Here is a 23035-nt window from a genome sequence, read left to right as displayed (position 1 = left end):
CATGTGTTTAATCTGTACAAAATGGTTTTCATTTGTCAATTTCTTGTAGATAGACATGTGAGCGGTATCCATCTTCTCATCTAACTCTCTGCCATTATAAGTGTATTTTCCAAAATGTACAATTCATTTAAAGACCCAGTTAGTGTTCAATAAGACAGAGAGTTGAAACAACTGATGCAGTATATAAAAAACAAGCAGTATTTGAGAAAGGTTTTTTATTGTTGCATCATAATAATAATTTACATACAAAATATGATTTATTTCTATTGTTCCCTATAAATACAGATGTTATAATATGTGTTTGTATTAAAAAATCTAAATGTACTTCCGAGTTAATTGTGCAAAAAGTAAGAGGTGCAAAATCAGAGAACTGTGGTCTCGTCTTGCGTAATTCCAGCATCCTTTGCCATCGCATAGAAATGGCCATGTTTTTGAAGGAGGTTGCTTGGAGAATCAAATTCCACTATTTTACCAGCATCAAGCACCATCACCCTGTGGAGGAAGAACAAGGCAGGAAGTGGAACATATTGATGCTTTGATGAAAAACATGGATGGATAAGCCCTACTCTGGTGGCCTCCGGTGAAAGTAAAGGGGTAATGCATAGGGTTGCAAAGGGTCGGTAAATTTACGGAAAATTTCCAAAACACTGGAGTTTTCTTAAGGATGAAAAAATTAACCACCATTAAGTTTAACAGCGGAGAAAACACCCTAAATGAATACATTTTTTTAACCTGGAAATTTGATGACTTTTCCTAAAATGACCCTATAAGAAAAATGTAAACATTGGCTTTGTTTGTATTTCCATGGAAGCATTGTTTACCAATGGGGAATGCGGTCAGAGGGCAGCATCTGCTATAAAAGTGCTGCAGATGGCAGTGCCTTCAGTTCTCTGTTTGATGAAGTCATGAGTTCACGTTTTAGTGGCCAACACGTTGTGGACCTGATTTTGTCAGATGTCTGTAAAGGACTGTAAAACAAATACTGTGTGCTGCACAAGACCATGCACACAGACATAGACTACTGTACAGTATTATAAACATAATGTGTTATAATCTGCTTATAGTGCTGCAATACTTTACACCAATAATCATAACACATTATAAAGCACTTTATAATGTAGTGACTAGCAATTATGAAATATGATACTTGACTGTATAAGTCATTATAAAAAGCTTTGTAATGTGTTGTTTGAATACTTAACTATAACTATACAGAGCTATAAACAGATTAAAACATATTCTAAGTGTTTATAATGCATTATAGTAATGGGCTTTACAGAAAGTGCTACGATTTAGGTTCTTCACATTTCATATGTTTTGTATTTATTATCTTATTTATTTTAATCTATTGTTGTGAATTATACACCTTTGTGGGTGGGGGCACCATGTAGTTTAAATCGTACTGTGTAAAAATATATGTTGCCAAAAAAAGTGTAAGACCGTTATGATTCCCTTCCGTTTATTTATTGAATATGGAAGTATATGGTAAAAGCAATAAATACTCTTTTAGTAAAAGCTGGTGAGTTGCCATTTGATCTTAGTAGGGACAACAAGGATGTGGAAAGACCCCCACTGATGTTTAAAGTGAATGCTGGGAGTATACTGAGGTTAATGACAGAGGTTTTAGGTGGAATATAGGGACGACTGTAGAAAAGATGGGTATCTCCATCTGTTGTTTGAAGAGATGTTCCTCCGTGGATTCTCCCAGATCCATATGTTCATTTATGTGGGCGACTGTGGCTAAGTGGATAGCAGGGCCGTCTTTCAAACAGGGGCGCGGCGGTTCAATCTCCGGCTCCGCTAGTCGCATGCCGATGTGTCCTTGAGCAAGACACTTAACCCCAAAATTGCTCCCGTCGTTGTGCCTACGGTGTAGAATTGTGATAGACTCTGAATTGTAAGTTGCTTTGGATAAAAGCGTCTGCTAAATGACTGTAATGTAATGTAGTAAGTATATTTTCAAAGATATTTCCATGGATTTTTGCAGACTGATCAATAAATTGTCAATCTACTCAGCAGAAATCATTGCAACTGCGATCATGTTTGGCCGTAAGTGGATAGAACAAGTACAGCCATTAAAGTTTAATTTAAAAGTAATTTGCTCAGATTGAGCAGCGACTCTCAGAGGTTTGTCATCGAGACAAACAATGAGAGGAGATCTCATGATAGAAATTCACATCAAGATGGGTTTATAATTGCAGTTTTGTTGAGGCTCTGCTCATATGGTTGATAAAGGTAAAGAAACAAGCAGATCAATTGGCAAAGACGGCTCTTAAAGTATACAAAATGATTAATGCAGCGTATGGTATGGGGGAGAGAAATCCCTTAATTAGAAGAGCCATATTTAACTCTTGGCAGAAGGAATAGAATACAGACAATAGAGGGAAACCAACACTCTGCTTCAGGGACAAGCGCACATGTATCGGGTAGTGTGGAAATATTTGAAGAGCAGCTAACTTGTTGTCAGCACTGGTCTGTATTTTGAAGTTGGACTGCCTGTCATTTTAGAAGATAATAATTGTCAATAAAATTGATATATACTGTATATCCTTTTGGAATCACATTTCTTCAAGTGTTTTTGAACATGTGTGACCTTTGAGTCTCAAAACGTCCTAATGCTTTCCTGGGGGGAAATTGTAGGTGGTGTCGTTGACACTACTCACACCAAACTAAGTCGATTTCAAACGGATGCCTTATTTTCAAATATGGAATCCTTATTTTTCAAAATCTCCCCGAGTCTATGGTACGGTCGGCATATCCAGGCAAAGCCAATGGAGACTTTGAAGTCTCGCATAACTTTCATGTTTATGTTTTTTATAGATGTGCATATAGGAGCTGACTTGGATCTCACAGCTGTGGCTGTTAGGCTTCTGTCACAACAGTGGTTGCACCCTAACTGCTGGAACACCTGCCACATGAAATACTGAGTCAGACGAGCCCATTGTTTGGGACTGAATAAGAAAAAAATTAAACAAACACAAATAATCGAAATAATTGCAATATTTGGACAACAATAAGCTAGTCCTCAGAATAATGGTAAGTTTGAACACGTACATTTACGCGTGATATGGTCAAAAGCTCCGAAACAAACAAGCAAGTGGATAACTGGTTTGCCAACTGCTGTTTTCAAGCTCAACAAGTAACTGTTAGGCTAAACTTTCAAGCCATCATGGACAAAAAGTCTTGAATGCTTAAATAAATCGAGCAACAGGCCTGGAGTGTGAGAAAGAGGACCTAGAGTTTGGATTATCTTTTCTTTATAAATGTATGTGTTTCTTATTGCACATTTTGAGTTTTATTAAACATAACTTTGCCATTTAGTACCGTCATAAAAGACAGGTAGATGCAACAGCAGAGGAACAATAATATGGCATTTTCAGTTTGTTTGCTTCATAACGTTTGTTATTTTGTGTCCTTTGGCAACAAACACATCTTAATTGGGTGGAATTACCCCATGAGAAAATGATGCATGAATAACGTTAAAAAACGAGAAATGAATGCAGAGACACTTCATCAAGACACATTAGGTGACACTAAACTCACCTGGAGCTGTCCATGATGCTGTGCAGACGGTGGGCAATAGTGAGGACAGTGCAGTGTGAGAACTCTTTGCGGATGGTATTCTGAATCAGGTCGTCGGTCTCCAGGTCAACGGCTGCTGTGGCCTCATCCAGGATTAAGATACGAGACTTCCTCAGCAGTGCTCGTGCCAGACACAGCAGCTGCCTCTGCCCAACACTGAGAACAGAGTGACAAAAAGTGTTTTTCTAACCCACAGAGAGTAAAAATACACCACAAACCATCTGAGCAGCTGCAACACAAAATTGGGCCAGGGTTATAAAGTGGCTTATGACCCCTTCTCTACTACCTACCACCCTACTTCTGGGGCCTTTGCTTGAATCACACCCACCTTTGAACTCTGCCTTGATTTTGATCTCAACTCTACAAACCTGTGCAGTTTCATGACTGCCTCTTGCCCGGTTGTGACACTATCGCGTTATATCTTACCTTATCTTACAAATCTTTACAAATCTTCAACTTTATTCTGTGCCATTTACCTGAGTGTTAACTGTGTGTGTGTTTAAATATTTTTAGAACCCAACTGAAAGTGAACTGCTTTGCACTCAAAGCAAAAAATAGTTTTCAGAAGAGTAACATGTATTTTCATGGCCCACCTGAGGTTCTCTCCCCCCTCTGAGACTTCATGTTGGAGTGTTTCCTGCAGCCCCGCCACATAGTCCTTCAGATGGGAGAGCTCCAACACTCTCCATATCGCCTCATCGCTGAATTTGTCAAATGGGTCCAGGTTCATCCTCAGGGTCCCAGAGAACAACACTGGATCCTGAGCCCACGGGGTTGGATAGGTCAGTGTACCATTTTAAACTGAATGCTGCGTGTAGGTTTGTGTTGTTTGTTGTGTATACCTGTGGTATGATTGTGAGCCTGTTTCTGAGGTCATGCAGGCCAATTGTGGAAACATCTACATCATCAATGAGGATTCGACCTTCAGCAGCTTCAATGATTCTGAACAGGCAGTTGGTCAGGCTGGATTTCCCGGCCCCTGTGCGGCCTACTATACCAATCTGTATGCAGGGAGAGAGAGCAAATATCAATTATTGACTTACAAAATACAAACAGAGAAATAAAAGATTCCCAATTATATTAAATTAATTAACCAAATGTGTCTTGACATTTCAAACCCACGCCAAACCAAAATACAAATCTAAACCAACACTTTACTACTGCATCCCTCAAACAACATCATTCCTTGATATTGTAGCTTTCAAATAGGTTTTATAGCCTGTTTCTGGAGGAAGAAGAGGGTTTTTGTATTATATAACAACAGAAATTCAAAGCAATACTGTTGGAGGCTTCGTCACATGGATAACAAGGTGCCTTTAGAATCCCGCTCCAGAGTTTTTGAAAGCTTTTAAGAAACAGCGGCAGCGTTTCTTTGGAGTGGGTCTGATTGTAACTGTAGCTCTCTTATAAAGCACATCCATCAGTGACATGCTTCATCTCTGACTTGTTGCAGGCACTTCCATAACATCAGAGGCTATATGTTGTGCATTTTTATGTCGTTAGCTGTGCATGCCCAGTGCAGCAGGTTTGCACACAGCAGATACAATAACAGCCAGACTGATGAAAGATTCAAGAAATGAGACCAAGGAAAATTAAATAAATAAAAAATGCTGCAAAGAAAAGCAACTGAGAGCAGGCAAGAGGAAACACATGATCAATATTGCCTTTTTAAAGATGAAAGGCACAGGATGAGATGGTACTACAAACAAAAGTAGATGTTGTTCTCATCATCTAAAGGAGGCTGCAATATAGCTGCTATTTGTAGTATCTAGTCAGTGCTAAAAACTGACAGAAATTTGACACTAAAAAAAAATCCCTTTCTGTCTTATTCTAATGTCAAACCTGTTACATTTGATTTTACAGGTTTTGTTGATCTAAAGTTAGACAATTGATTGCAAATGATAAACAGCATCTACATACTGTAACTAAACAGAATTGGTTGTTTTATATTATATTATATTGCTCGAAACACATATTTGATATATTTTGAGGCATACTGGCGGATTGATCTAGGGCAGGGTCATTCAATTAAAATTCCAAAAAGGTCCAGATTGAGAAAATCTCCTCGGGCAAAGGTCCGGAACATTACAATAATATCTAAACAATTATTGTTCTTAGTTTTCAAATTGAGCTGGATGGATTATAAATAATATATAGAAATACATAAATAAAAGTTCTTCTCATTTCAAGTAAAATAAGGGCTGGATTAAAGAATAACAGATACAACAGAAAGCTTTTGAAAAATGTGCATCTTAAAATAAAGTAATTCATTTTAGAAACAAATTATTTCACTGAATTGCCCTGCAGCTTTAAATTCAGTTCATTCAGGTGTGAAGTGATGTCAATCGAAAAAAACAGGATATTATATTTTTCTCATCTTCTAACAAGATAACTGTGAGTGCAGCGACTTTATCTGTGGTTATTAAACCACTTGTTTCAGCTCTATTCTCTCTGTTAACATCATTGGACAGTGAATTAATGTGTTAGGATTCTGATCACCGATAAGAGTCTGTTCATTCTTGGTTTAAGACTCTGGTCTCTCTGACCACTTTTCTCTCTTTGGAGAACGTCATGTGAAATGACTTCCCTGACTCACGTAATTATTCTTCTGCTCTTTACATCTACATCTACATCTCACTCGAATAAGAAAACTTGTCAGAATACCCATATTTGATTGACTGAGCTGCATCACGTGATGTGATTTGCACCGCTGAACAAGCGCCATAAAGGCTTAAAAAGCTGCGCCGGTTAAAATGGAAGCTCTCCATCAAAATGTAATAATTCTCAATTATCTATCGGTTTTAGGTCCTGGGTCCGGATACAACGGCATCTGGATCCGAATCCGGACCGAGGTCCGCCTATTAGTGACCCCTGATCTAGGGATTTATCTACTCAGCAGTCCAATTAAGATGTACACTTTGATAAAGCCTACAGGCTTGTTACACAGACATGCCCACATGATGGGGATACAGACAAATACACACAGACCTTCTCAGTGCTGTCGATGTCACAGGTGATTCCATGAAGCACCAGGTCTAATCCAGGTCTGTAACGGACCTTGTAGTTGTCAAACTGTAGCCTTCCTGCCTGGGGCCACTTCTCTGGAGGCCGAGTGTCAGTAACCCACTTGGCCTGGAGAAACAAAGACACACAGCGTAGATGAGAAATGGTGGAGCAGTTCTGTACTCTGTCTAATCCTGACCTAAGCGATGGAAACTGGTGAGAAGAGAATATGGACATATTAAAAGTCAAGGAAAAAGCTACTTAATGACACCACCTGAAGAAAAAAAGCTCTCAATACAACATACCTCGTTCTCCAGCTCGGAGTATTCACTCACTCGCTCTACGGCAACGATATTTGTCTCAAGCTCTGACGTCATTCTCACCAGCCAGTTGAGGGTCTGGGTCACCTGCAAAGCCGCAATAGGACCCCGTTGCGCTGTTAGCATTAATATACCACCATTATCGTCATCAAGCAAATATTATTGCCATTAACATTCACGTCATCATTATCTGCAGTGTGTGTCATGAGTGTGTGAGTCACTGACATTAAGGGCGTAGGATATAGACAGGCCAACCAGGCCGCTGTCCAGAGAATCCCTAGAAATGACGGCAAGCAGAGCAGCAAAAAACACCACCAGGTTTCCAAGGAACTCCAGACGAATGGCCAGCCATCTGCAGAGTGAAGAAACACATGCACAAACATAAGGATATCAACAATTATGAATGTATTTCATATAGCACACTTTAAAATACAAGCCACTACTCAAGGTTCATCACATACAGGGTAAAAACAATTACAGAACATTAAAACTAAATTCACACGAAAGAACCATGTGATAATAAGGATTAAAATAGGATGAATTACATTTTAGACACAATAATTTAGTTCAAGACTCAGGTTTAAAAGTAAATCAGATTATTGACAAATTTTAGAGACCAAAGTTTAAAAGGAAACATATATGAGCGGGGACCCTAGGGGAAGGTAGAGAAGAACGGGTGAGTCTTAAGAATAGATTTGAAAACAGCGAGTGAGTTTGTTGGAGTTCAAAGTCTGACCTGTTTGACACTATCCACGGGTAGAGGCTCTTGAGGTTTTCATCAGTAGTGGTTTCATTGTGTTTAAGAAACCGTTCTTGATGGCCGTAGGCTCTTATCACCGACAGACCCGACACTGTCTCACTAAAGTGTGAGTATATTGGAGAGCGAGACACTGAGTCCAGCCGACGCAACTGCCTTGAAGTCGCCACATAGAAGCGCTGGGTGTAGAGAGAGGGCAAGAGAAAACAACAGTGGAAGGTTGAATTTCAAATTCAATGTTTTGCGTTCCTTACTTTTCATTTTCAGGTTTTTTTCTTGCGCTAACTTGGTCAGCTTACCTGTACAAAAAAGTAGACCAGGGCCAGAGGAAGAATGATGATGGTGAAGAAAGGAGTGGCCAGACAGATTACAAACAGTGTCCCCAACACGCCCAGCAGACACAGGAGCCAGGAGCGGAAGGACTGTGGAATGGCTTCGTCCACTGTGAAAATGTCCTTTAGAACAAGCGATGGAAGAGTTAGTCTATATTAAAATGATCGGTAACACTTTCAATGACGGCCATACCCATAATGCATTACAAACATACTAATAATTACATTATTTTGTTGTTACAAGTATCATAGCGTATTATAATTCCTATAGTTGCAATGCATTATGATCATTGTTATAATACAAATGTGATTATAATCAATTCAAAGTGGTCATTGGGTGCTTTAAGTGAAATAATAAAATGCCTGGGGCATAGGCAGATATAATAAATTACAAGCTGATTATAAGTCACAATAAGTGATCATTGGGTGCTTCAAGTAAAGAGAAAAGTTGTTCTGGCATAGATTTAATGAGATGTTTTTAACATTACTTAAAGCAAACAATAACCACTTATAGTGACGTATGACCAGCTTGTAGCGTATTAAATCTGCCTATACCTCAGTAATTTCATCAACAACTTAAAGCACCCAATGACCACTTATTGTAACTTATAATCACATTATAATGCATTATAATGCGATATGGGCTTGGGCGTCACAGAAACTTATTACAGTACTTTCAAGATGACCCAGAACAGAGGAAAAACAATCCAATCCCAATGGGTCCCTCTATTTTTCATGAGCATCTGTGGACTGCCATGAGGTGAGCACACATGGAGTGAACATGAAAGAAGAGGGTTATCACATTGAGGAGCTCAGATGGCTTCAAAATTGTATTCTATATTCAGTGTCTTCAATGTTCTACTTGTTCATTAGGAGCCATGGAGTCTCCATGGCAATAATGAATGCCAATTTGACATTGCTTTGATGGAGCGAAAGGCAATCAACTGAGATGACTTTATGCAGACCTAAGGAAATCACGTGGTTAAGAATAAATAGGCAGCAAAACCTCAGCCAGATCAAAAGAAAGAAAAAAAAGTAAAGAAAAAAGTAAATTATGACACAAATATCAAAAGGTAAATGATAAACCCCACCTTTGCAAAGCGGTTGACCACTCTTCCAATAGGTGTGGTGTCAAAGAATACCATCGGAACGCGAAGTATGTTGTTAAGCAGCCTTGAATGCAGGGTACGAGACGCATCGACCGAAGCATTGGCCAGCAGAAGTGTACCGATGAACACAAAGAGGCCTGCCAGAAAAGATATACAAAATGCATCATTACATCTTCACACAGAGAAATCCATCTGTCCACAGTTGATACAAATAGAGCACTAAATTAGTTCAGGAAGAATTCTGGAGTAATGTACACATCGTATGTGCAGTTGATTAGCATAAGTGTGTCCATCATCAACATCCAAATGATGTACTTAACACGAAAGTGCGAGCAATCTTCTGAATAAACTCGAGCAGCTGTCAGTGTGGGGAGACAAGATACTGTATATTATCAGATATTTCCTGTTTCAGGAGTGCGTGATGACTCCAATTACTCTCTGTCAGAAAGCAGCAGTAAAAATAAACCCAACACATCCTTTGAGCAAACCTTGTTTGGTGTACTTCTAATGTGTAAAGATCTGTTCTAATCATTGCAACGTTAAGAGGCTGACCTTCAGTCACTCACAAGCCTCTTTAAGTATCACAATGAGTGTTCTGTCGTTTTTAATTCAGATGTAATTTAAGTGAGAGTCAGCACATGCAGTTATGGCTTTTTGACCGTCAGTCATTCATATTTGTATTCCCTCATGTGACAAAAGGAAGAATTAAACCAAACAACTACTATTCAGGAACGAAACCTGTAGGACATTAAGTACTGCTGCTGGTAATTTGTCCGGCCCTTTGCAATATTGTTGTGTCTTAGAATGTAAACCACCATTTCAAAACGTATTAGTACTAGTCGTAGCAAAGATACTATATTTCTTCTTGAACCAAATATGTACTAGTTGTTACAAGTTATTAAATGTTTGTTCTTCTGTAATACGTTTCTTTTGTTCTTTTGATCTTCAATCTAATAACAGATTGCTCTCCAAAAACAAAAACAAGGTATCATTCCTCTGTGCCATCCAAAACCCCTCCTTGTACTTAGTTTCCTACATTAGCCAGTTTAGTGAAAAGTAACAATAAGATGCTGTTTCAAAAATGAAAATAAACGACGTTTGAAAATCACAATTTAGCGGTAACAATTACCTTAATCTGCCCATTAGTTTAACATCATTAGATGATGGCCCAAAGAAAATGCTTTTTTCTTTCAAGGCAACTAGATTAAAGGAATAGTTTAATTTGGAATACGCTTATTCACTTTCCTGCTCAGAGTTAAATGAGGAAATGAACACCACTCTCAAACTCTGTGTTGAGTATGGAGCTGCAGCCAGGGGGGCGGCTAACTTAGTTAAGCATACAAACTAGAATCAGGGGAAAAGTTAGCCTGGCTCTGTCCAAAGTTCAAGGACAAGCTAATCAGCACCTCTATAGCTCACCAATAAACCTGTTATATCTTCGTCTGTATAATTTGTACACAAACAGAAATGTGAAAATGGCAATCTGTGATTTTAGTTATAGGATTAATGTTTAGTTTAATAGTTATGTGATGTAACTATTTGTTAGAAAGCTCTAATATATTCAATGTGGTGCTTAACAGTACAGAATAGCCTGAAACCAAACACATGGACGTCTCATGTCTGTTGCTTAAAGTAATAAAACTAATTTAATGGATATAGTCTTATATTAGTACAACTGTTTTGAGTTGTCAGATGATGTGAATGCACATAGGCCATGAAAATGTGTCCATCTCTACCATCCAGACATGAAAACAGCTAAGCTAATATTCTCCTGGCTCTAGCTTAAAAAAAAGTGAATAAACGTATTTCCCAAAATGTCAAACTATTCCTTGAATACAATATGTTGCATATAGAAACTCAATGTGCAGGTTGCATATCAAATATTGTAAAACTACATAATCTGGAGAGTTTACAGTCCCCAAGAGAAATACCATTCATTTTAGCTTTGAAGCTACATTTTAGGAATCTGGAAATATTTGTGAACAAAACAACTGTAATGAGTTTATATGTTCAGTTACCCTGAGCCACTCCCAGAACTCCAAACACTCCCACCCTGGTGTCCCTCTTCCAGTTAGGGTATGTCTTGTTGTAGTAATCCACAGCATCATTGGTCCAGTCACTCAGCCACAGGTTCTGACCGATGAAAGCAACGTTCTGGATGAAGTAAACCAGGAAGACCATGACAGTATATCCCCAGCCCATGGCACGCAGGTACTGGACGTACACGGAGAACTTCACCTGGATTTAAGAGAGAAAACAGGCTCAGAAACAGGTTCTAACTTTGTATCATTTGTGCTGTCGGAAAAAGTATCGCATCAAACTTGGATTACCTTTCCTGTTTCCATAGTTTCCTTCTCTATCAGCCTCTGGCCTTTCTTTAGATCACCGACATTGTCTGATTTTCTTAAGGAGCTATTTTTTCTTCGTCTGACACTAGAAAAAAACAACAGAAAAGGCCGAATAAGAAAACATAATAAAGACATACTTAGTAGGACATTGAAATACTGTTCTTCCATGCTGTGCATGAAAACAAGAATTAGTGTGTGAGACACTTGAGATCTTGTAATCGCAGTGACTTGCTCATGTGCTCTACAAGAAGTCCACTGCGTCCACATTAATCCTCACTCACATAAGCTGTGCCTCTATTTTTTTCGCCCACCACTTCATTTCATTGCTCTAACCTGCCATTTCGCTGGCTGCGGCGGATACTGTTTTCTCTCTTAAGTGTAACAGAAACTGTGTCCTCCAAAGGAGAGTCGGGTAGAGTGTCCTCTCTTTCAGGTATGAGCTCCACGTCTGCCACGTCCTGGTAATGATCTGAATGAATGTGGACACACAGCATACATGGTGTCTTACAAATTTGCAGCTGTATATAAATCTCATGATCACATAGTAACTCATCGACATATTCCAACCTCAGTTATTGGTTGTGCCACAAAAGTGCAGTATTCTGTGCAGCTTACATCCAAAATGCAGTGAGAAAATGTTGTGTAATTACCTGGCTCTGAGTAGGTCTGATTGCTTTGCTCTTTGGCATATGTGTCCAGAAATTCAGAAAAGGCACCCCTGCTGGCACGAAGGCTGTTGTAGGATCCAACCTCAGAAACCACTCCATCCACCAAGACCATTATTTCATCTACGTATGGCAGGAAGCCCACTCCATGAGTGACCAGGATACGAGTCTGTACAGACAAAGACCTCGGCTGTGAAATCATAATTCACTTCGGACAGTAAAAAAGAAAATATGTAAGATCTGTGAAATGACTGTAAATCCACTTTTTACATTTTTATTATACCTACTTTTGGTTTAAAATTATTCATATCCTGAACTGCCTGCTACCAATACTAACATACATTTAACATGTTACTGTGAAATGTATATTACTGATCAATGCATAATGTAAGCTCAGCACAAACCTTGTCTTTGAGTAGTCCATTGGGTCCAATTACTTTCTCAAAGAGATGCTTTCCTACATGAGCGTCCACAGCAGACAATGGGTCATCTAATAAATAAATGTCAGCTTGACTGTAAGCTGCCCGGGCCAAGCTCACACGTTGCTTCTGACCCCCTGAGAGGTTGATGCCCTATAAGGACAGAGGAGAAGAGAGAAACAACACAAGACAATATTAAGTTCAACGGATCATCCGGAGCTTCTCTTAAATACAAGGAGCTATCAGGGTACTGTTGCCTGGCAGCTGGCAGATAAGCCTCAGCTGTTGAATCTTCAGTATTGGAACTACATTTCAATGAGGACAAATACAACCACTTTGTAATGGATTTGTTAGCAGATGTTAAGTCTCTGCTAGTTGGTTTCATATTTGGAAAGAAGAAATCATGACAGCAGGAAAAAACAGAGTAAATGGGCTAAAGGATGCTAAAGCAGTGGTACTGAAGGGTGTTTTGACCGATAATTAATATCCCAATCAAATAAAAAGTACATCGACAATAATTATATTCGTATTGTCTTTGAAAATAAGGGGCATCACTTGCCATTGGTTGTGTGTGCTTTGCAATCAACTGAGACAAACGTTCAGTTATGATTGTGTTGTTGTTCTCTATCCTTGAATCTTACTTTCTCTCCAATCTCAGTGAGGTCACCGCCAGGTAGCAGCTCCAGGTCAGGTGCCAAGGCGCAGGCCTGTATCACCCCCTGGAACCTGCTTTCCTCATGGGACGAGCCAAACAGGATGTTATCCCTCAGAGTGGCATTTTGAATCCAGGCTTGCTGTGGAACAAAGGCAAGGGAACCCTGGACAGAAAGACATTAAGAGTCAGGCACAGAGCTCCTTCTAACCACACTGGAGTCCAGCCCCCTGCCATGGTTTTCATTCAAATCAAACACTTCACCTGCTGAGGCCAAACATAAATCATTGCATAAATTAAAATATATAAAAAGAAAAGGTTTAAAAGCCTTATTTGACTGCTGCAATGTTCAACTGTTTGAAGAACTCACATTGCTACAGCAGCTTTTAGTATTAGAATTTCTCAGGAAGTAAAATATGGTTCAAGCTATTCAATATGGACAAAACTGCTCTTTGAGCCAAAGAGCAGCAGTATTATGGATTACTATATTGGACTCAAAACATTTCTAACACTGGGGTAAAACCTTGATGAAGTAAGAGTTCTCAAAATTGGATTTAGAATAAAAAGGCTTGCACTGCTAGGAAAAGTAAGATCAAGAGAAATGGAATTATTGTTCATTGACATTGATATTTAACATGAGGTAATCATTTATATATAAATAATAATCTTTATGCTGCTGCTGTACAAAAAGAATCCTCCTTCAGTCCTAATATTGATCACATCAAAGCACAACTTCAAAATGGACTTGAAAAGATGGTTTCTCAGTAACTTGAAGCCTGAATTACATTATGAAGAGAACTTGGAACATGTAGGCTGCGCCGCTCTGCAATCGTATGCATTTCCTTCTCAAACGGTGTTTCGTTCGATGTTGTTGCTGTGTTGTATGTTGGAGGACCCCAGTGGCAATACGCCTTTCAGGCTTGATTGTATTTGAATCCTTGATGATTGTAATTACTGCTCGCTGAGTTATTCTGTATCTTTAATCATCAAAGAAATTCAATCATGTATTGTAAGCTTAACAGACAAACAGCAATGAACTCCTGCAAAATCTGATGGTCTGATGTTGATCAGATGGTGGTCAGGTCTAAAGTGAATGTTCAATTATTACGGCAGTTGAAAAAAACATCTTCACGCTGTGAATATTATATGCCCCTTGCCAAACACGCTATAGTATTATTGTTGGACAGATAGGAAGAGAGAAATAGGGTGTTACCTGAATGTTGATAAATCCTTTGGTGCTGTACATCTCTCCCAGGAGGGCTGACATGAGAGAGGATTTTCCTGAGCCCACAGCTCCCACTACTGCTATCAACCGACCTGGCTTAATGTCCATGGACACGCTGGCAAACAAGCACCAGATAAATATGTTCAACATTGTGAAACACAGTATGGACAAATATAATGTTTTGCAGCCATATAGTGTAATATCCAAATGTGTAATATTGTGTTTGATACAACAAACATACTTTTTCAGCAGAGGCTCTGCTTCTCTTTCCCAAGCAAAGGAACCATCGGATATGCTAATAGCAGAGTCTAGCAGATAAACACAGAAGCACAGACAAATGAAAGCAGATGCACAGAGAGGACATTATGTACCGTACATGTATACAGTATATAAATATGCTTCACTGCTCAGCGGAAGAACAGCTGTAAATAATGACGGGGAACATACTGAAACTGGGGTCATGCCGCACAATGTCACTTTCAAGGTCTTCACCTCCCAGAAACTTCTCCAGGCGCTTTCTAGACACTGTCGTCTGAAGTGCAAAAGAACAGGTTAGTGGTCTTTTAGGTCTGGTTTGTGTGTGTGTGTGCACCGTTTGTTGTTGTTCCCTTACTTGCACAATGGCAGCGATGAGCATCGGCAGCATGGCCAGGGGAAATCGAAGGATGTTGAAAAGAGAGATGGAAGTGAAAGCTTTCTCAGCAGTCAACACGTTGTTTGGGCTCACCCCTACAAACACTGCAAATGTGGCCAGAGAAACCTTAAAAGAAAGATAAGACAGCGTAAGAAAAAAGGGTTTTGCAATAGACCATCCTTGATCAGCCGATTCTCGTCTTTTTGCGAAGCTCCTTAACGGGACTCACCAGAGCCGGAGCACAGCTGAAGATAAAGGTGGAAACAGACGTCAAGTAGGCAAACTTCCTCATGACTTTAAGTTCTTCCCCCCTAATGCCTTCAACCTGTGCCTGGAAGGATGGCTCCCATGCATACAGCTTCAGAATCTGGTGGGAGATGAGAGGCAAAGAGGGGGACGAGGGAGTAGAGGACACGGAAAAGGAAGGGTGAGGGAACAGAGGAATAGCATTCATACCTAATGTAGTCAATGTCAATAAACCACAGGTGGTGGATGCAGTATAATGGAAGTCACTAAGGAATAACATTTCAGCTTCTTCCTGAGGCATAACTTCCTTTCATCTGAGGAAGGCCTCACTCAGAGTCCCCCACCTTCACCAGTCTGCCTCAAATAGTTTTACTCAGAAAAGGGAACAGAGGTGCTGTTCTTACACCAACCGCCATTGACGGGCCATTAACTCACCTTGATTCCATTTAGTATTTCATTCATTATCTTCAGTCGCTTGTCTTTGAACTTCATGTTTTCTATCTGAAAAGAAGATGACATGTAATTTAGTCCCTGTTGACCTGATGTAAGAATAACTTATAATAATGCACCCGGGAAGAGAGGTGCATTAAAAGCCATAGCTTTTGTAAAAGACAGAATATTTGTTCTTGATTAATGAATATGTGGTTGTTGGAGATGAGAGTTGCTGACCACGAAATTGGTCATTTTGAACACAGGAAATAAAGACGGCTATATTTAGCTTTTGTGTCTGTGGTTTCAGTAATTGTCTGTGTTATCTAAATAATCAGTATAATAAAGAGTCAAGAGCTGAAAAGGTTCCACTCTCTCTGTTGTTTCATAAGTAATAAATATAGCAGAGCATTTCAGCACAAAGCACTCAGAAGGACCTTTGGCCCATATCACATTCGTAAAAATGTATGTAAATACTTTTCCATTGTTTGTAGTGTAAATGTAAGGTAAGTAAATCCTGGTGTATTGTATTCCTTCTTAGTGCACCATATTTCAAATTACATGGGTTAGCATTCAATATTACTTGTTTCTTATATTTTGAAGACAAAAAGTATTTTAGGCTATAATTCAAATTCAAAAGCAGAATTGTATCTATTATTTGCGATATATACAGTGCACTTTATTCCACAGGTGTAACAACAATCCTGTATGAGTTTGCATTTCTGCTGACCTGGATTTTTCTGGCCTTGGTAGCTAGAAGTCCATTGATCGGCCCCATCAGCACCATGACGGCCAGTCCTGCCAACACAGAAGGTCCTAACTCAAACCACAGGAAAATAATGGCCAGCACAATCTGCAGAGGGCAGGACCACAGCAGGTGGATGAAGTTGGTCACATCGTTGAAGCGCTGGGCGTCCGCCGACATCAGGTTCACCGTTTCCCCAACCGTAGACTCTTTACGAGTGTCATTAGACACCACCAATGCCTGAGAAAAGGGATGAAGAAGAGATTGTGAGACGGAGGAGGAATTAAGAGGAGGACAATTTTGGTGGAGGTTACAATTATCTCGACAGATTGAATACAGCGCAGTGGGCTCTTGGAGGCACAGCTATCACAAAAGTTTGAAAACATCAAAGATACGATAATAATTACTGTATCTAACTAGTGCAAGAAAACAAAGGCATGAGCCCACTCACACAGCTGTCTCTTAGGTCGGGTGTTATAAACGACATGTGGTCGTTTCTTATGATTTGAACTGGAATGGTAATATATTTGCTTTTGGTAACGATGTGTCAGGTAAAGTTAGTAGAATGTTACCTTTTTGTACACAGCAGCCGTGATGGCAGTGCGAACCTTCATGCCGAGCACAAAGCAACGCTGGAAGTACTGCTGCAGGAATAGAGACTGGAAAATTGCCACCACTAGCAGCAGCACTGCATACAGATAGCCTTCCCAGGTATACCTGGTTTTGTCCTGAGTGAATTGGACCATCAATCTAGGAGGAGTAAAAAACTTAGTTAATGGAGCAGCTGAACTATGATACTATGATTGTTTAAGCATCTAGAGGCTGTTTATAATGATTTCCTTCATTATGAATCCTATTTCTATTCATTCCTTATCATTCCCTCTCCCCTGCTAGACCCTAGTGATTCAAGCTAACCAATGAGTAGTGTATAGTTAAGCTGAACGGGTTAGAACTCTCACACATGAAAACATTACAGGAGTGTAATGACGAAGTAATGATGAAGTCAAACATGATGCTCAGTGTTCCTGTAGCCTTCTAAGCTATGCAAACAGCTCAATATCCTTTTGAGAGTTTATTGACGCTGAGTTAATGATTACTGACCAGTGAACAGCAGTAAACAGTAACAGTATTACTTTTTTGGGGACTAAGCAGATTAAGGCTTCTGTGAGCAATGAAATAATTTTAAATCGCTATCAATAAATATCTGCTTATATTCTGACAACAAAACTCCAGGAAATCAGGGAACATATCTTGGAGCCTGAAAGACGGTGTTAATGAAAACGTGACTCACTTTAGGAGTTGAGGACTGACGAAAGCCAGCAGGTCCGTCAGAAGTTTGAAGAAGGCCGATTCAATAAGAACCCATTTAAAGGTCTTGTAAATGGTGGAAATCAGCCATGAATTGGGATGGTCCTTTTCCTCCTTCTTTTTGTCCTTTTCCTCCTGCTTTTTGTCATTTTTCTTCTTCTTTTCCTCTCCTTCCTTTTCCTTTTCCTCCTAAAGAAAAACAAGGTTCGAACACTGATAGGCTCTACTCAATAACAATCAATCTGGACCACCTAACAGAGAATCAATGGCACTACTAAAGAGTGCAAGAGAATGTCCTGTACATGTGTGTCAAAGGCTTTTTTCTCTGCACACTCTTACCATCATCAGCACATCCTGACTGACGCCTTTCCCCAGACTGTTGGAGAGGCCATTCTGAAAGGACTCGTCCTGGGCTTTGCCTCTGCTCTTATCCCGTTTTATTTTCAACTTGTTTTGGAACCGGACCCGAGCAGCACCCAACTCCGACTGCATGACACACTGAAAGCGCTGGTTGATGACACCAGTGCTTTCTGCGTCGTTCAGCTCCCACATGTCCTCCTGAACCAGGGGCCGCTTGTAACCCTTCACCACCATACTGGAGAAATAAGGAGAAGTTGGACGTTGAGGCGTACATGTGTGAGTGTTTGCTTGGACTCTTACCGTAGCAACTTCTAACTTACCTGGTAATCCAGTTGAAAGTGATTCTGCTCAAAAAGGCAGCACCTGCCTCTGGATTCTGTGGATAAAAACAATAAAAGCACTCAGTTGGATTACGTTCAACGCAGGCCGTCTTATGATGAAGGTTTAGTCTATTATATTTGTTGTTATATTATTATGAATCTCGCAGTATCAAATAAAAACCCCAAAATGCCTCCATTTGGGTGCTAAGATACCTTTTTGACAAGCTCCTCGGCTTCCGGAGGAATATCAGCCACAGCAGAGAGGATGAGGGCAATCAATTCCAAGCCAAAGGAAATGTAGAAAAGAGAGAAACGAGGGGAATCACTGATTTCTCCCTGTTGGTTACAAATGAGTGTATCAGAGAGTTAGAATACATCAAATCAAGTGATTGCATTCTGCCTGATTAAGGATACCAGTTTTCTTCCAGCTGGCTTAATGCCTTGCTCATGACTTGAACTACCGTCTCTGCTCTTACCAGCCTGAGCGCCTCTCGTAGGAGGGTCTGGAAAGGGAAGATGTCGCACAGAACCAGGAGAAGCCAGAAGACGAAGAGAGTGGCCGAGTCTACTGATCCTTCCCTCCGCCTCGCTCCTTCCTGGCACAACAGCAGAAGGATCTAACAGAGAAATCATGAAAAGAATCATTACCTTTTAAAAAAAATCTTGAGCACCAAATAAATCAGTACAAAACCTGTTATATTTACCCATGTGACTGCGTACAGGACAGGGTTTGCGTAGTATACGCCAGGATTTTTCACTGTTGAAACTTTGCTTGGGCCAAAATCCTCTCCTAATGTGACTGCCAGGGCTGCTATGGCCGTCAGAAACAACAGACACACCACAAGCTGAGGGGAGGAAAAGACAGTCAAGATTGACAGTTAAATCACATTAATCAGAATCAGAATCAGAATCGTTTATTGCCATGGTATGTTGAACATACAAGGAATTTGACATGACGGGGGGAGCATAACATTTAACAAAGTCCATATAAAGATTTTTGAACTGTAGTTGAACTTCTTTGTTGATAAAATACCATATAACATAACATAACAGCCACAGATTACCATTTCAAGCTTCTAAAAAACGTCTGGAGGAGATAGTATCGTTGCCCACTTGGGACCAAGATTATATAATTATGGGGTACGTGTTGTTCTCTCTCCTCTCAGCATCAATTATGACTAGAACAGCGTACCTTTCAGTGTGCATTAATTACCTGTTTGCAGATGTAGCGCTTGGACAAGTGTTTTGTGTCCACTTGTGTTCTCCTGCAGAGAGACAGTAAGTGTCGTGGGGCACAGAGCCACAGGAACCCCAGGGGGATCCAGACCAGCACCGTCTGCTCTACACATACTGGGAGGTCGGGGTCTTCTCTATTCAGATATGAAGCATTCTGAGGTGTACACACAAACACACACATGCTTACATCACACAAGGAGAACTTTTCACTGAATGACAGAGCCCTCCTAGTATCAGAGGAAGGCAAACACAAAGGCACTCTCATCCGTGTATCCCCAGAGACCCACAACACCTCCCCGATCAGAAATGGAATTAACGGTGACTCGTATTTAATTAAACCCTAAATCCCTGCTCATGGTTGTACGCACAGCTGCATGAATAATTTGCACTTTAGAAGAAGAGACAAGGAGATGGACTGGAAATGGACTAACGGGAATGTGGAGTGAATGGAGCGAAACACTGATGAGTTCAACGTGTGATCAAATGATTTAAAAGTATTTCAAGCACTTATCACCTGCTCAACCTGTACTACTACTACTACTACTAGCAAAAAATCATAACAAATATATCATTTTTTTCACGAGACAGAACTTTTCAAAATCCATGTTACAAAGTGCTTCACAAAGGCAGCTCAACAAAACAGACATGTCATACATCATCATCTTCAAAAGAAACAAGTAAAAAACATGCTGGGAGTCAGTGAAGACAGAATAAAACAGAAGTGATGCGATCGCATCTCTCGGTTGTGGTTTAAAGCCTGGCAGCTGTGTTCTGTACAGTCTGGAGTCGATCAATAGATTTTTGGTTCACGCCAGTGTAAAGGCTGTGATCAGATGAAGGCGTGTAAAAGGGTCTCTGTGTCTTTACAAGTTAAGATAGATCGTATATTTGAGATATTTCTAAGATTATAAAAACATGATTTCTGTCAAAATCACTGTCCAACCAGACGCCAAGATTTCCTGCTACAGTCTTGGTACGATCCAGCAGATGGCATAACGTGTTTTGACCCAGCACATATCAAGGACAAGGACCTCTCCTGAGTCGGATGAAGAAACATTTTTGTCATCCAGTCTTTGACTTCACAAAGGTAAGCATTAAACTAAGCAGTGGATCCAACAGCATACAAGTGAAAATACGGATGAGCCATTACACAGGCTACAATCTTGATACTAATAATAGTGAATGTTTTTATGTTTTCTGGATGGCATCATGTGTTTATTAGCGTTAAGGTATTTTTCTCAGGCAATTGTGTAGATGCTTTTATCAGCTAAATGAAAAATTGTCAGCTACAAATAACGCTTGTTTTCACTAGAGGTTCATATATTTTATATTAATTGATTAACAGTTTAGTCTATGAAACAAAGAAGTGAAAACATGCCTATCACAAAGGGGATATCTACAAATATGTTTTGTCCGACAAAAACTACAAGAACCAAAGATATTCAGTCAAATGACAAAGAAATGCAGCAAGAAGCTGACACCACAGTGTGTAGCATTTCCCCAATTTCTTTCTTTAACAAAAATAAAGACACAGCGTATAGCTCATAAACAGAAAAGCTGACTCATATCTTACAGAAGAGTCATTACCGGTCAGTCACATGTTCACTGAGCTCACTGTGTACAGGGGTGGCAACACATAACAGCTTTCAGATAATAGTTCTTCATGTTGAACTGTTATCTGTGACATTCATAGCATGTCTTCACATGTCTCACGCATGCTGAAGGGAATAGACACAAGAACATGAGCACCTGTACCAACACCACAGAGAGATGTGGGAATCTTGCAATTGTACAACCTTTATTAAGAAGCGCACAGAGCTCATTTGTTTTGAATGTGTCAACAAGCTTTATATTTGTCATTTTGCAATAACATGTTGAACACAAAATAAACAGAACAAAACTGAAAAGAAAGTTTGTCGGAGATTTTTTGTTTTAAATGTTTTTCTTCTTTTGAGTCAACTGTGTCAACTGAGATGACCTGGAGGCCACAGTGAAGCCATTGCCCCCCCCCAACCCCCATTAACTCACCCAAAAGACGGACCCACAGTATTCCTCCAGAGCTGCAGCACACATGGTCCACACTGATCACTTCAGTCGCCTTCAGATGATCAGACAATCAGACGCCTCTCACCCTCTGCTCCACTGCTGCCGAGCTCGGCTCAAACGCTCCCTCTCTCTCCCCTGTCCACCGACACTCCAGAGACAATTGCAGGACGTGACTCTGTGGGACTTTGAGCCATGAGGCTTTTAAGCATTAACCGAACCTTGCAGCCTCCTTGTGAAGTGGAAAGCAGCACTGGATTAATGAAAAAAAAGCAGATGGGTTAACGCCTAACTTGCGTCTTGATTTTATTATATTTTTTTGAGGCAGAAGATCTTAAGGGTTGTCCTCTGCCAGTACTCGTTTGATGTCGTCTGGAAGAGACACACATCCAGCCGTCCGGATGGGAGAATGAATAACTCAAATACTGTACTCAGAGTCATTGAAAAACTCCTGCCTTGACCAGCCCACAGACACTCCTCAACGCTCTGATTTGTCTAAAGTTCAACATTTCAGGCAGATGGCTGCATGTAAGAGAAAAAGAGAGGGAGACAGGGGAGCTTGCACAAGTATTACTGTGCTGTTTTTCCTCGTGTTAGGGGGAGGGCCCACCCAAAAAGGGAATGTGTTTAGGGAAGGGGAGGGAGAGGGCTCTTTAGACCCCTTTTCCTGTTGTGTTTCCACTTATACTCTGGTTGCCTTCACTTTCTCTGGACGGAGACTTATGTTCAAGTCACATGAGATTAGTTTTAGGCAATCATGCATTCGAATCAGCGACAGTACATGTACAGTACATGACCAAAAAACGATGTTTTGTGCTACTGTGTAAAATCACCGGGTCTTCTTCGTGTGCCATGTTAATGTCGAGTTTTTTTTTAAAAGACCTTTCCAGAGGTAAATTGCTACCAGACGCCAGTTCAACACAAACCACTGAAACAAAAAAAGTCTGTCTGCGTTTAAAGAGGGAGATGAACTCATGACACAACAATGTATCAACAGTACCGCTCTGTTGTAGTTGCGATGCGTGTGTGTGCGTGCCATCCAGCCTCATACGATGTAAACAGAGAGGATGCAACCACTTCAGCATGTTCCCAGCTTTATACGGCCAATTTCTAACTAAATAATTTAACAACAACAGAGCTGATGAACACCTTGGTAAACATGATTATATTACTATAATTAGTAGTATCAACAAGCAAACATTGTGATACAACTTGCCTGAATTGCAATGGAGTAAAATGATTACTCAGCATGTCCAAGGCAAATTTGTTGTATAGTAATTCATTTACAGTGCTGCAAATACA

General features: G+C 40.1%; 1 protein-coding gene across 1 annotated transcript; it reads right to left on the bottom strand.

Moving 5' to 3' along the window:
- Positions 1–206: 206 nt before the first annotated feature.
- abcc2 (ATP binding cassette subfamily C member 2) lies at positions 207–21809 on the bottom strand. Its single transcript, XM_079169343.1, has 32 exons — positions 21719–21809; positions 19668–19844; positions 19159–19299; positions 18931–19071; positions 18668–18790; positions 18455–18510; positions 18114–18369; positions 17758–17963; positions 17039–17216; positions 16452–16706; positions 15728–15793; positions 15276–15413; positions 15026–15172; positions 14860–14944; positions 14654–14720; positions 14401–14527; positions 13177–13353; positions 12521–12688; positions 12102–12285; positions 11785–11920; positions 11434–11536; positions 11122–11341; positions 9086–9240; positions 7962–8117; positions 7642–7841; positions 7131–7257; positions 6891–6992; positions 6571–6714; positions 4425–4583; positions 4176–4342; positions 3544–3738; positions 207–492 (listed from the first exon to the last, which is right to left on the bottom strand). Exons 1-32 carry the CDS (start codon positions 21761–21763, stop codon positions 363–365), a joined length of 4731 nt encoding a protein of 1576 aa, XP_079025469.1. The 5' UTR covers positions 21764–21809; the 3' UTR covers positions 207–362.
- Positions 21810–23035: the final 1226 nt, after the last annotated feature.

This window comes from Pholis gunnellus (genome assembly GCF_910591455.1).
Source record: "Pholis gunnellus genome assembly, chromosome: 11".
Classification (NCBI taxonomy): domain Eukaryota; kingdom Metazoa; phylum Chordata; class Actinopteri; order Perciformes; family Pholidae; genus Pholis; species Pholis gunnellus.
This window is presented reverse-complemented; position numbering and strand designations above follow the sequence as displayed.